This window comes from Tursiops truncatus, chromosome 6 (assembly GCF_011762595.2).
Source record: "Tursiops truncatus isolate mTurTru1 chromosome 6, mTurTru1.mat.Y, whole genome shotgun sequence".
NCBI lineage: Eukaryota > Metazoa > Chordata > Mammalia > Artiodactyla > Delphinidae > Tursiops > Tursiops truncatus.
In genome coordinates, this window is record NC_047039.1 from 91,736,852 (window position 1) to 91,750,912 (window position 14,061).

The 14,061-nt window shown below is 49.2% G+C and overlaps 1 protein-coding gene across 18 annotated transcripts in view; it reads right to left on the reverse strand.

Annotated features, from left to right (window-relative positions):
* Nucleotides 1–396: 396 nt before the first annotated feature.
* The window catches only part of PTPN3 (protein tyrosine phosphatase non-receptor type 3), a 142,395-nt gene continuing 128,730 nt past the window's right edge, over nucleotides 397–14,061 (reverse strand). For 17 of the 18 annotated variants that reach the window (XM_019946387.3, XM_019946383.3, XM_033858382.2 and 14 more), the window contains 7 exons: nucleotides 13,933–14,023; nucleotides 13,590–13,651; nucleotides 11,360–11,506; nucleotides 5,125–5,253; nucleotides 4,082–4,227; nucleotides 3,471–3,606; nucleotides 397–1,815 (listed from right to left, as the gene is read on the reverse strand). In XM_019946387.3, coding sequence (XP_019801946.1) covers nucleotides 1,738–1,815; nucleotides 3,471–3,606; nucleotides 4,082–4,227; nucleotides 5,125–5,253; nucleotides 11,360–11,506; nucleotides 13,590–13,651; nucleotides 13,933–14,023 — 789 coding nt within the window. In that variant the 3' untranslated portion in view covers nucleotides 397–1,737. The remainder of the gene's footprint in view (nucleotides 1,816–3,470; nucleotides 3,607–4,081; nucleotides 4,228–5,124; nucleotides 5,254–11,359; nucleotides 11,507–13,589; nucleotides 13,652–13,932; nucleotides 14,024–14,061) is intronic. The other variant, XM_019946385.3, reaches the window with a different exon arrangement.

Below are 14,061 nucleotides of genomic sequence, written 5' to 3' on the forward strand. Positions count from 1 at the left end.
CCAGACTCTGCTGCTACACTCTGCTAGCCTGGCATTATGCTGACAAGGATGGGGCTTCGGTGTCTCCTGTCGCACAGTATGGCTCACGACACGGCACAACACCTTCCTCCACCCTGGCCATGTAACAGTAGAACATCGGTGGGGAAAAGATGTAAAGAATGCGGTAAATATGCTCGGTCTGGAGACAACCTTTAGAAACCTGGCCCCTACAGTAAAGGTCTTTTACCCAGTTTGTGACCAGGAAACTACTCAACTAGCCCAGTTTGCTAAACATCAAAACGGCCTCATTTCAGTGCACTATAACATGAAACCATCCTTTTTCTATAAATCCCGTTAAGAAATTGGATACTTAGCTGTTTCTTCTGGATACATAAAACCACTATTTCAAAATACCACTTTAGAATGTTTACGTAATTTATTTTCCTTAAATAATAATTTGCTACAATCCTGTCACAAATTTAAAAAAAAATTAACATAGTATTAACAAAGGCAGAATTCTTTAGGACAATCAAAATCGTGGTGTACTTAGAATAAATTAACATCAAATTGTGTTTATATTCAGATAGTCTGATCCTCTCCTTTGAAATGAAACGAAGACCATTGTAACTAAGAGTGAATGCACACATTTGTTCTTCTATACAGAGACTCATTCTTTATATAAACTCAACTGTAATTTGAATCAAGTTAGGAATCCCAAGAAACACTCACCCGTGGGAGCACACACAACACACAGACACACACACACACCTCCACAGGCAACCCTCTAGAAGCTGGGTTTCCCATGGCTCAACGACTAGATCTTTTCTCAGAAGGGCCAAAGATTCTGAATATTTAGGTGACATCCCATCTCCCCTCAGGAAAATTGTAACGTTTCAAGTGTAATAGCTCGAAGTAGCAGCAATCCATGTCTTAGATTCAGTAGTGGATGGTTCCAGTCCTGGGTGCTGAGGGTACAGCAAGAGGAAAGCAGAGGCAACAGGCACCTGCTCCAAAAACGAACACGTGGGACACTGGGAGTCCTTGTTCTCAGAGTCTCAACTGAAAACTCACCCGAAACCTGCACTGCCCGGTTCAGGCGCTGGTGTGAACCTGAGGAGGGTCGCTAATGCAGGGAGAAGGCAGGGCATTTGGACACGAGTCTCAGAAACGTGAATATTGGAAGTGGCAGGGAGATGGGACCAAGGAAGGGAGGGCAGAAAAGGCACCGCTTGCCCCTAGGCCTGACACCCCACCCCCTGCCGTTCAGTACATTCATGGGGTTTCTCGTTAGCATCAGGGCAGGTGAATGCTGACTGTTCCAGCTCCGCCCAGACACACGGAAAGCTCAGCCCTTAGTCCTATACACATATACACACAACTCATCCAAGCAACTCTGAACAGCCACACCATCTCGTTTCTGGGAGGTCAACAGGGTTGCTGGCGTCCCCTCTCAATTGCCCTAGGATGGTTTACAGGAATATGGAGACGGAGAAGGAGGGAGGCATTAGGACAGGCCCCAAACTGAGATCCCCTTCTGCTTACCTCTCCGGAGGAGGTGCGGGCCTAAATGATGCTATAACCGCATGCGTTATCTACACAGTTCCTATGTACACGATACCTTTTTCTTTTAATAGAAATTTAAAGTGCTTGGGTTCAAATATGCTCATTCCTTTCCCACAGCCTAGAAATTCCTCCTGCTGTTTCCAGAGAGAAGGAGGACGCCCTTGGGAAAGAGGAATGAACGTCTTCACAGTCATCTTAACTGGGATCCAGCATTTGGACTAAGCCTTCTTCATAAACACGAAGGATCGCTTCACACACAAACTTGTACTGGCTCTGGAAAGGAACAGAAAGCCGTCAAGCTGGCCAGCAGTTCCACAAATGCTGCATCAGACCACAGACACAGGTATTCTTTCACCTCACTCATAAACACCCTGAGCTCCAGCTCCGGCCGAGCCAGGCCCTGGGCTACATCAGGGACCCGGTGTGGAGAAGACACACCTACCTGTGAGCTCACTATGTGATGAGGGCTGGGCAACCGTGGCATGGAAACACGGCAGAGGGAGGCACCGGCAGTCTCAGGGAGTCAGGGAGGGGCACAGGTTGCTGCAGGGTGGCCGTTCCAATGTACACACCAGTGTACGTGGAAATGAAAGGGCGGCCCGTTCAGAGGAACACAGCCAGGGCTCACGGGCCTGGCCCAGGACAGCTGTCGGTAGCGGGTCTGGTAGGAGGGTGGCACGGGTGGGCTGGGACCTGGCTGCAGAAGGCCTTGCACTGAGATAGAGAGTCTGGATTTTGTCTTCCAAAGGAAAGCCACTGAAAGCCACTCTACAGGGTAAGGTTCTTTATATTAACAAACACCTAAGAGACTTGTTTGACTGATGTGTCCTGGATGACAAGAAAGCATTCAGACTGAGCTGCACCAGCTAGAAAATGTGCCCAGAAGATGCACTTTAAACATTCTTTAACTAGCAATGAGGTCTTCCATACCACAAAACAGGGCAGAGAACCTGATTTTTTTTTTTTTTCTTAACCAGGTTTCCTGGGTGCACGTGAATTTAAAACATGAGCTCACCATCGTTAGAGAAATCTTATGAGCTTGGTCCATGAGTCCGTGAGGACACAGAGCTCAGGGCAAGTCCCAGTCAGTCCCTTCTTTGCTAACTTCTCCTCATCCATCGGGGGGTATGGCCTCGGAGGCCGTTCCTCCAGAAAGCCCTGACTTTCCGAAGTCAGCTTTCGATACTCTTCCCGAGCTTAGACTCCCTTTGGACTCCTCCCACTGCTGCCGAGATCTATAGTCAACTGATCCAGTTCTACTAGATATAAGCTCAGGTCTCTCCTGCTCGTGCAATTATCTGTTGAACGGATGAATGAATGAATACGGGGTAGTCCTTATTTTGCAGATGGGGAAACTGAGGCTTAGAGAGAGGTTAAGGCACTCTTCAGAGGTTGCCCAGTATGTGGGGGAGTGTGAATCGTGAACTTTCCGTGCCACCCCACTGCCCCTGCTGTAGCTCTGGGGGGAAGCCACAATATTTCCTCTTGTGGACACTTGCAGTGCCAGGTACCCAGGCGTGACGTACGTGGGAGAGAGCCCAGAAGAGGAGAGAGTAGGGCCGTGTGAGACATCTGCTGAGTCAAAAGGCTCACCCAGGAGCAGGCGGGTGGGGTGAAACCCTCAGGTGACCTTGCTTACTTCCGATGGACAGACACATGACGGGTCAGTGGCTTGACAATGCAGAGGGCAACCGGGGCTGCTCCCTGGCCAAGCGGCTGGCAGGAAACAAACTGTGAGGCAGCAGAAGTGGTGGGTAGCGAGAGGCAGAACTTGGATGGGGTGGGTGTTGGATCTGCTCAGCCCCTGACAAGCTCTGTGACCGTGGGCAAGTGACTCAGTCCCTTGGGGCCTTGGTCTCTCGACCTGCAAAAGCCCTTCGTGCAGGCCTGGCCATCGTTAGTATTTTTATTACTGGATTTCTACTCACTGATGTCTGCACCATCATGGCGCGCTGGTCTCGCATTTTCCGAACAATATCCAGTGGGTAAACGGGCAGGTTCCTCTCGATCAGGCACATGGATGTTTCCATGGTGACCAACACACCGGTTCGACCTATCCCAGCACTGGGGGGAAAGGAGCAGAGACGGGATTTGCTCAGACAGCATTTCTGCACAGCCCAGCTCAGCTCCTCGCCAGTTCCCACGCTTACTCAGAGGGAGCTTTCCTCCTCTGACCTTCAAAGAACACAAAACACGCGCTCAAGGTGTGCTCTTGAACAGACCGGGGGCTTAAAAATCAACGGGAAGAAACCCACCCTTCCGTGCAAACTCCACCCCCCATCTTATGCGCATCTGCTGTGAGGTCAGTCAGCTGGGAACAGAGGGAAAGATGAGGGAGGGAGTTTGTTCTCCAGTTCTGCGCTGCAATCACAAGTCTGTCCGGATCTTTTGACATTGTGAAGAAAGAAAGCAAAGAGAGCTTTGTAAAAAGCATATCTAGTCTTGTGGGATTTAGGTGGGCTTGATGCCTGCCAACTTTCTCCAGGCCTTTCCCAAGGAGTATGAGTATTAAAAAAATAGAGCCAACAAGCCACAGTACCTGCAGTGAACTAGGACGGGTTCACCTTCCACTCTCAGGGACCTCACATAGTTTACAAATTCCAGAAAGTCTGAGGAGTCATCGGGAACGCCGTGGTCTGGCCATGCCACGTACTGGAGATGCGTCACGGTGTGCTCCTCTCCGGTCTGCGAAGAGACAGAGTGGCCTCGCTGAGTTAACTGGACGGTGGGCAGGTGGACAGGAGGACCCTGGCCCCACTCCGGCCTCCAGCCAGGGAGCTCCTGTCTCCGGACACTCTTCTAGCCACTGGGTACCACCCTGCCACGGTCACTGCCAACTCCTGCCCACCCGCCTTCCATACGCTCCCAAACACCCACTCTCGAGGGTTCCGATGGGACCACCTCCTGCCCGATGTCTCCTCCACCACTTCTGCCCACAGTGGTCTCTTCCCGTTTGCTCCTATGGTACTTACGATTAGGGCCACCCACGTTGGCTCTTTTTTTTTTTATGGTCAAAAGACACATAACAAGAAGTTTACCATGTTAAACATTATGTACAATTCCTTCCAGAGCCTTTCCATCTTCCCAAACTGAAACACTGTGCCCATTAAACACTAACTTCATTCCCCAGCCACGCAGCCCTGGCGACCACCGTCCTCCTTTCCATCTCTGTGAACTGACTACTCCAGGTACCTCACAGTATTTGACCTTTGGGGTCTGGCTCCTTCCACGCAGCATAATGTCTTCGAGGTTCAACCATGCAGTAGCATGTGTCAGAACTTCCTTCTCTGTAAAGGGGGCCTAGGATTCCATTGTATGAATACACCACATTCTGTTTATCCATTTCTCTGTCAGTGGGCACTTGGGCTGTTTCCACCTGTCGGCTATTGTGAACTATGCTGCTGTGGACACGGGTGCTGGCTCTTTTCCAGGCCGTCTGTACATCTACTGAAATGCCCACCAGGTGAAAACACAGACTGACCTAGAAGTAGAGCGCTACCCGGGCCCACGGTGGATGCTGATTCAGCACCTGCCTCTAACCCGTGCCCTCCCCTGGACCACTCGCCGCCATGCAGTGCTCACCTCGGTGTTCGTGACCAGCATTTCACGGAACACGTAAGCGATGGTGCAGTCCTCCGACTGACAGCGGATGTGAAAGCTGCCGTGTTCCATGACCTCGGGAGGATAGGGCCAGTACTGGTGGCATTTGGTCTGCAAGGGAACCAGCGGGGAGGGGTTAGGCTCGGCTGTGCGGCGGTCCTCGTGGCGGTTACTGGGCAGACGGGTTGGATGTTTGGCCAGAGCCCTCTCACTCGCACCAGGTACTCAGAGCTGCTGGGAGAAGAGAGACGCAGGCGAGGCCACTTTTGGGCTGCGTCTGTTTTGTGAGGGTGGGCGGGGAATCTCCCTTCCTCCCCTGGGCAGCTGGGGGGTGGGGGGGGAGGTCAACCCGCCAGGGGCCAGGCCACAGCTCTCACTCCAGCTGGAGCTGGAATTTGAGCACACAGACTTTCCTCCTTCATCATCAGGGTCCAACGGCTGGAGAAACAGGAGAGCCTCCGACGTGGGGCCTCGACTTAGGAGCGATCTCTACCTGACACCCCCGTCCCTCGGCCCCTTCTCTGCTCTCAACACCCCTTTCTACCTCATCCCTCCTTCGGCGTCCACTCCTCACGGCACAGCCGCTAAGAGCACACCTCTGGGAGCCAGACCGACGTCTGCTACGATCATTTTCTCCTCCACGGTGAGCCCTGTGACCTTGAACCTGCTACTACTTAAGCTCTCTGACTTTCACATTCTTCACCTGAGAGACAGGCCAGCACCTGCTTCCCAGATGGTGACAGAGGCTGGAGAGAGTGGTGTGCAGTGCCAGGCTCACTGCGGGGTGGGGGCAGGTCAGCGGTGACGGTGGCCATTATCATCACTGCTGCCGCAGGCCCCACCAGTGCTTTCGTATACGACTCCTACGGAGCTGACGCGTGCCAGACAGCAGAGGGGGAAACCCGGGCTCAGCAGGATTAAGTGGGCTGCCCCAGGTCCAGGGCTGCTGTGGCTCCCCACGGCCTCTCCCGTTTTCTCTTCCCCCTTCCAAATCCTGAAACGTGTTCCCTAGCAGCCTCACTCCTGCCTCTGGCCTCGAAGCAAAGCTCAGGGCCAAGCTGCCTATCCCATCATAGATCCATCGAGTCAAATTCTGACGCATTCAAAACAAATGTTCTCTCCAAGCCTACAGCTGCATCAACTTGGGTAAAAATTACATTTACGTACAGCTGAGAGGGGGTATAAACCAACAGAGGCACGTAATTTAAAAGAGCTTTTCTATTCTTATTTTCAAACGTCACAGTGAATATGTGAAATTAAAGCATGCTGCTGAAAAGGCGGCGTTAAGAGTTTACTTGTAAACCTTACACCTGGGTATTTTGGTTAGTGGCCACTTCCCAGCTTCTCCAAGACACGAAGGACTGCTGTCCACAGAACCCGAGGCAGAGCCAACACCCAGCAGGCCTGCATCTGCTTCCTTATCTGTGGGAGTGTAGCTGTCTGCTGCAGGCTCCCAAGGGTCCTGCCCACAGGACAGCTGATGGCAAGCTTCGCTCTGAAGCGACGAGCCCGTGCAGGGCTGAGCCACAAATACCTCTATTTCCAGAGACTCCCAGTGAATCTGACCAGAACTGGACTCTCTTTACTCCTTGATCAAATTTAGATTTTAGGTCTATTTGGATCTCTAAGCACTGGGGGTGTAGCGGAAAGAACAAGAAGTTTCTGCACATCCTGAGTTTCCCTCCTGGTTGATAAGTTCCACTAATTTGCAATCCTGGGCAAGGTACTTCGCTTCTCTGAACCTCAGTTTTGGCCGTACTGTGCGGCTGGCAGGATCTTAGTTCCCCGACCAGGGATCGAACCCAGGCCCCCTGCGGTGGAAGCTCGGAGTCCTAACCACTGGACTGCCAGGGGATTCCCTAATGCCTACTATCTTGATCAGTATATGCTAAGCACTAAATGGTGCTTTTTATGGACATTATTTTATCTGGGTCTCCAAACAATCTTATGAGGTAGATACCATCATTGTCTCTGTTTTGCATAAGAGTAAACTGAGGCTCAGAGAGTGAATCCACTTGTGTCAGACCCTACATATAGGAAATGGAGCATATATAGATGTAAAAAATAATTTTTCCCCCAGAAGAAACATCCTTGATGGGAGGGGAAGGAGAAGACCCTTTCAATGGAAAGACTATATACCTCTATACCTCTGTTTCCTCTTAGAGGAAACCCATGGACCTGAAGGGAGAACACAATGGAAAACGTTTTAGGTCGGAATGAAAAGAGGGAGAAATGAAAGCTATTCTGTGGCAGGAGCACCTCACTGACCACTGGCCCCTGGGCAAGGCTTCCAGCACCTACAGACGTGAGCACAGCACAGAGCGGCGATGGGGACCCCGCCAGCTATTCGCCTGTGGGGATGCTCACCCCGCAAAATGCAGAATAGAGGAGAAAGCAACCGGGACATGCCAAGAACTTCATCTCTCGGAAGAAGTAGGGGACAGAGCTGCTGGCCTGGAGTGACTGACTCCTAATCAGGAGGAACTCAGGGGGGTGGTGAGGACCAGATAAGGGACCTCAGGATAAAGGGCTCAGGTCACCTGAGCGTTTGTAACAGGAGAGGGAGGAAACGCGTAGCCTGGATTTGAGAACAGGTTTCCAACCATTGATAAACAACAGAGGTAAGTTCCCAGGGCCAGAGCTTACGAAGGGAATGCCCTGACTCGTGGGAGATGGGAATCTCTAACCCGATGGAACCAGCCGGAAGGGGTTCCATTAGGAAGAAAGGGCTGGGAAACCAACCAACCCACCAGGTTACATGGAGACCTTGGAGGAGCTCAGGTTCAGAGCGGACTCCGATCAGGACAAAACAGGAGGGCCAGGACCTACAAGGGCAGCCAGTGGAAGTGAGGCCTCCTGGATGGAAGAAAGGGCCTTTTCTCCTGAGCTGGAACAGGCAGAATGAGGGGAAGAAGGGACTGCCATCGGGGCAGGTGTCTGTCACTAACCACGCCCGCTGGCGCTCTCTTTTCTCCAAGGAGAACAATGATCTTGCAGCTGGGAAGGGCCGAGCCAACATTGAAGGGGAAGGAGCAGCCCAACACAGGTGAGGAGAGCTCCTGGCTGCCCCATGGGTTCAGGTGTTGGCTCGCAGGAGTTGCAGCACCACTGAAAGACCTCATGAGCTCTGAGAGTAGCACCTCCATGGGCAGTTTCTGAGAAAACCTGGAGTATCCACGTTCCCCAGAGTCACAGAACAGGCAGGCAAACGTGGCACAGTTTCATATGGGGAGATTCTGCAGACAACAAGGCCGATGTCTTGTCATCTATAACATACCACAATGGCCCAGATCAAGGCCTGCAAAGTGTGGGATTTGGCAGGAGGCTAGGAGGAGATGGGGCTCTGTACTAAACGGCATAGAACCACACGGTGGGAAAGTGGGTTTTTCCACGTATGCCATAGAGAGTTTCTCAGTTGGGGTCCAGGATAGCTTTAACATTATCTTCCTAGTACTTTAACTCTCTTTTTAGGAGACAGCACATTAGTGTGTGGGCAAGCACGCCTTGGGTTCACAGCCTGGAAGGCAAGAATATTTATTTAGACTTTAAAAACATTGTCTTGTGGTTTTTGCATTTTTACACATACCTTCTTTTTATGGCAAGTGATACTGGGCTTCCATTTCAGATATATATTTCAAAGGAAATTTTTTTTTTTTTTGTGATACGTGGGCCTCTCACTGTTGTGGCCTCTCCCGTTGCGGAGCACAGGCTCCGGACGCGCAGGCCCAGCGGCCATGGCTCACGGGCCCAGCCGCTCCGCGGCACGTGGGATCTTCCCAGACCGGGGCACGAACCCGCGTCCCCTGCATCGGCAGGCGGACTCTCAACCACTGCGCCACCAGGGAAGCCCCAAAGGAAATTTTTTAAAGCAAATAAAGGTGAGCCAATTTGAAGAATCATAATAAATAATACTACAGTAATAGTACAGCCCCGGCAACAACTAAGGTGTACTCAAACTACTATGACTGCTAGCTAGCATCTGTGTAATATTTACTGTGTGCCGAGCACTGTTCCAAGAAAGCTGCCTGTATTAACTCATTCAGTTACCCCACAAATCGACGATCGGTGTCATTATTATTCCATTTTACGTAGAGGTTCTGCAGGTTTCCTAAGCCACACAGGTAGGAAGGGACCGAGCAGGGATTCGAATTCAGGAAGCATGGCCCTAGCATCTGCCCTCTTACCCAGGACACCACGGAACAAGATGGGTGCAGGCGCTCCAGAAAAAGAGAGAGGACAGGATAGGACTGTGAGCCAGCTGGAGTTCCCTAAGTTCAAAACAGGTCCCAGTAGTTTCACTGCCTTTCCAAAACAAGATTAGAAAATCACACATGCATACAAAACCGGAATAGAAACAAAAATTAAAAATAGGCAAAAACAAGATTTCCAGACAAGGAGATGAGGTGATGCCATAGACCTGCTGCCTGGTGGTTTCAGCAAAGCTTCTGAGAGTTCTCACGGTAACCAGGCAGACAAGATGGAGAGACGGCCAGGGCTGGAAGCAGAGCTGAGAGAACGAGCACCTGCTCCCCGAAGAGTGCCCTCAACGCCTCTGACTCACAGTATTCTAGAAGGAGATTTCTACTGCTTCTTGAGGGCCTTTACATTTTTTAAATGGTGACTTATGTGAAGAGAAGAGATTCTGATCGAGACCATGAGTGACAAGAAGCTAAGGGTGAGAGCCAACACAGAGAATGACAGATGGAAAGCCCGAGGAGCCCAAGCGCACGCGGAAGGCCAGATCCGACGGCTCATCCTCCCAGGGATGATAATCATGGCCACACAGACACACAGTAGCTAATGTCTGCTGGACACCTGCGACAGGCAGCTCTCTAGGCTTTTCACATATATCGTCTTAGTCTTCACAAACCCTCCGAGGCGGCACTAGTATCTGCAGTTTATATTCAGGGAAGCTGAGGGTCAGAGAGGTTAAATAACTTGCTCGAGAAGAACGTGTTCTGAACCCAGATCGTCTGGCTCCAGAGCCCCACCAGCGTGCTGCATGTAGGTTTCCGGAGTCAAATGCTTGAGTACAAAATGGGGAAACTGGCTAACAGCACCACTGAGACAAAGACCAGACAATTTTTGCTGACCGCCACCTTAATGGAAGTCGAGGGTTATTTTCACATATCTGAAAGGGCATTGCATAGAAGAGAAGGGTAACTTATTACTGAGTCTTCCAGGTAAGAGAAGCAGGTGGGGTGGTGGTTCAAAGTGACGTGGATTTCAGCGTGTCGTAAAGAGGGATTTTTAAAAAAATCAGAGCCGAGTACTCATGGATGGACCCTGGAAGTGTTTTAGCCAAGGCGGGGAGCCATCTGCCTGGGACAACCTGTGTGAAAGCCCTCTGCAATCCACGGGTCTCTCTAGAACTAGTAGGAATACTTATTTTGCTGTTTTGGGTGAGAGGGTAGCCTGATCTCCTCAAACATACTATCCATTCCAATCCTGTATTCTGACTTTCAGCACAGCTCAATTCTGAGCTACTTACCAAAGAGAGGCCTGGGAGGAAGTGGCACAAAGATCATTCAAAATAGGTGGTTCAAAATTGCTTTAATCTTTGATTTTGGAATGTGTTTCTGGATAAACATTTCATAATGAAGATACCCAGATGCAGGCAGAAGTTAGAGAACTCATGCTGCACAGTATCCCTTGCACACTGACTTCTGTTATATCATCAGCGATCTGTTCCTATGGAAAATGCACGTCAGGCTGAGCACAGCAGGGTGCCCATCACTCTCCTAACTAATTAAGCCCTTCTCACCTCTTTTTTGTATCAGGTTTTGCTGCAACACAAGCAGAGGTTGACAGAGGTCATTTCTTCTACTTTTTATGGCCATTGTGAACCTGGCACTCACACTGCTCTTCTCAGGACCAGCACTTGTCCTGGGTGGGTAAGGCCACGGCTAAAACAGGGGTTCTTGGACAGGTAAGGCAAGGTGAAGAGCCTTCCTGCTTGTTATAATGGATCGGAGGCAGGAATGGAAGGGGCTGTCTGATCACTCCTTAGCTTGGAAAGGCCAGGGAGTGGGCAGGAAAAGTGCTGAGCTTCCAGTCACTGGAGGTATCCATCAGTAGCTCTGTACAGGAGATTTATGGGTCACATAGGGGCTGGACCGGGTGACATTTCATTAAGACCTTTTCCAGCTCTGAAATTCACGTTCTGCAGAGCACAGTGTGACATGCACACTTCTGAATTGGAGATCAAGCCACTTACCCGCCCTCGCTCTGTGAGAGTGGTCAACATGACGATGAGTGACAACTTCTGATCCCAGACTACCTGCCAAAATTGTGCACAGGTATGTGGCAGGGGTCCCTGAGCGGCAATGTACTTGTTCACAAGGTTAGCAGCAGGAATTTCCATCTGGCAAGAGATTGTTAAGGCATTAGAATCCGTTACTGCCACAAGGTGGACAGGGAACTGGATCTTACATTCTTTCACTTAGTGACTGTCATCACACCAGAATAACATCTCTATCAATTTTTGGCCAATAAGAATAATCAAAGAAAAAGCTACTCTCAGAAATGCTTCAAAGGGACTTCCCTGGCGGTCCAGTGGTTAAGACTTCACGCTACCACTGCAGGGGGCGCAGGTGCAATCCCTGGTCTGGGAACTAAGATCCCACAAGCCATGCGGCCAAAAAAAAAAAGCTTCAAATGCTAGTATTTAACAGTAATACTAGCATTAGATATTTAAGATAAAACTATATGATAGTCAATAGGCGATAATCAGAAGTGGACCTACGAGATGGAAAAGAGTTTAAATGACCTTCACCGCTGTATCCTAAATATAGTCAATATTGGGTAACTGCATTTTCAGCGACACATGCCAATCCTCATGCTTACATCTTTCCCTATGCAGGGTTTTCTATCAAAATATTTATTTTCTTTGAAGCATAAGCCATACAGGCTTATCCCACCAACTGCTGTTCCACTTTGCTTTCTGCACGGCTGCCAATGTTTGTGCCACTGAGTCGATCAGTCTCCCTCCCAGCCCCAGCTTTACTGAGGTATAACTGACAAATAAAAACTGTATATATTTAAGGTGTACAACATGATGGTTTGATATATGTATACACTGTGAAATGATTCCTAGAGTCGAGTTCATGAACACATCACCTCACAAGGTTACCATCTGAGTTGATTAATGCTAGATGTCAAAATGTTTTCAACTGTCCTCAGTGTCCCTCTCCCACTCTGCTCTCCTTTTGCTTCTAAACTAAGTCTTTTCTATGAAAGAACACTCAGAACTGGCTGAGCTTTGGAGCGGCACTGTGATTCACTCATTCTTAGATGGGAAAGGTAAATGGAGGTGCCCAACTCATGGTTTGGTTGGTGCTTGGGTTAAGGGCTTCCTCAGCCCTGGTCTCAGCCAGTCCCCACCCCAGGACTGCATGGTCTTAGCAGCCCCACCATTTCTGATGCTCTGCTTGCAGGACACCAGGAATATTGAAGTGAGGGTCAATGAATCCCACAGATGCTTTTGAATAAGTAGAATCACTGATCAGATCCATTCTTGCTGGTTGTTCTTGATATCATGCTATAACCTGAGAACTTGAAAAGTCATCTGTTCATTTAGATCAGAGGTTGGTAAGTTATGGGCTGAAGGCCAAATTTAACTGCCACTTTGCAAGCCTAAGGTGTTTTTTTGTGTTTTCACATGGTTGCATTTTTTTCTTTTTTTTTTTTTGCGGTACGCGGGCCTCTCACTGTTGTGGCCTCTCCCGGACCGGGGCACGAACCCGTGTCCCCCGCATCAGCAGGCTGACTCCTAACCACTGCGTCACCAGGGAAGCCTTCACATGGTTGCATTTTAAACGGCTATATAAGTACCTAATTAATATCCTCAATTTTGTCTCTTGGCTTGCAGAGACCAAAATATTTATTATCTGGCCCTCTACAGAAGAAGTGTGCTGACCCCTGGTTTAGATAAAGAAACTGAGGTTCAGAGAGGCTAAGTTGCCCAACATGCATTTTCAGAGTGAAATGAATGTTTTCCCCACAACATGTGAAATCTTTTACCTTTTGTTTTTGGGTTATATGCCCAGAGGTGGTCTTATTTTTCTTATTTTTAGGCAGGATGTAACGACATGGGGGAAAAACACAGAAAGTTACAAACATACCAATGGCCAAAACAATAGAACACCTAAATGTCTGCAGTTGAGGACAGAAGGCATGTGGATGATGGAGTCAGAGACACAGAATCTGAGTTTTGGTCTCACCTTCCGTTAGCTTTGTGACTTTTCAAATTATTAAATGTCTCTGAACCTTAGTTTCATCCTCTGTAAAATGAGACTATTTTGCCTTCCCTCAACGGCTGCTGTGGTGATGAAATGAGGGAGTGAACGGGAAAGCACTTTGCCAACTGCAAAGCACCTCACACACCACTGTCACGCTTGTTGCAGTGATTAATGTGCTTTTTCTCACGATCCAGATTTTTAACTTACGTTCACGTAACTCGCATTAATATAATCTTCGTTTCTCTGCAATAATACCCGGGTGGTGTCATCTGTGGGGAGAGCAAGACACTTACTGATTATTCCTAGTGTTATTTTTATCGCACCGAGTAAACAAGAGTTCAGTTCCCAGCCCCATCTGCAGCTCTCGCCTCATTAGCATAAACACTATTCCCCAACTGTTCAGAGTTTGAAATGGCTGCAGTAAAGACGGTGGTGTTTACAGACACACTGAAAATCGTTCCAGAATACCAGACAATCTGTTTTAAAAAGGGAAACATCATCTCAGTGTGTGTGTGGTAGCGGGGAGGAGGTATTCACGCCGGATACTCACAAGGCAATACATCTTTATATCGGTTTTTGTCCAAATTTTGAGGCAGCTTTGCAAATGTGATGGCCAAACCGGGCTTCTTTCTGTAGAGTTGCTAAATGACAAATAGAGAAGTAAAAAAAAAGAAAAAAA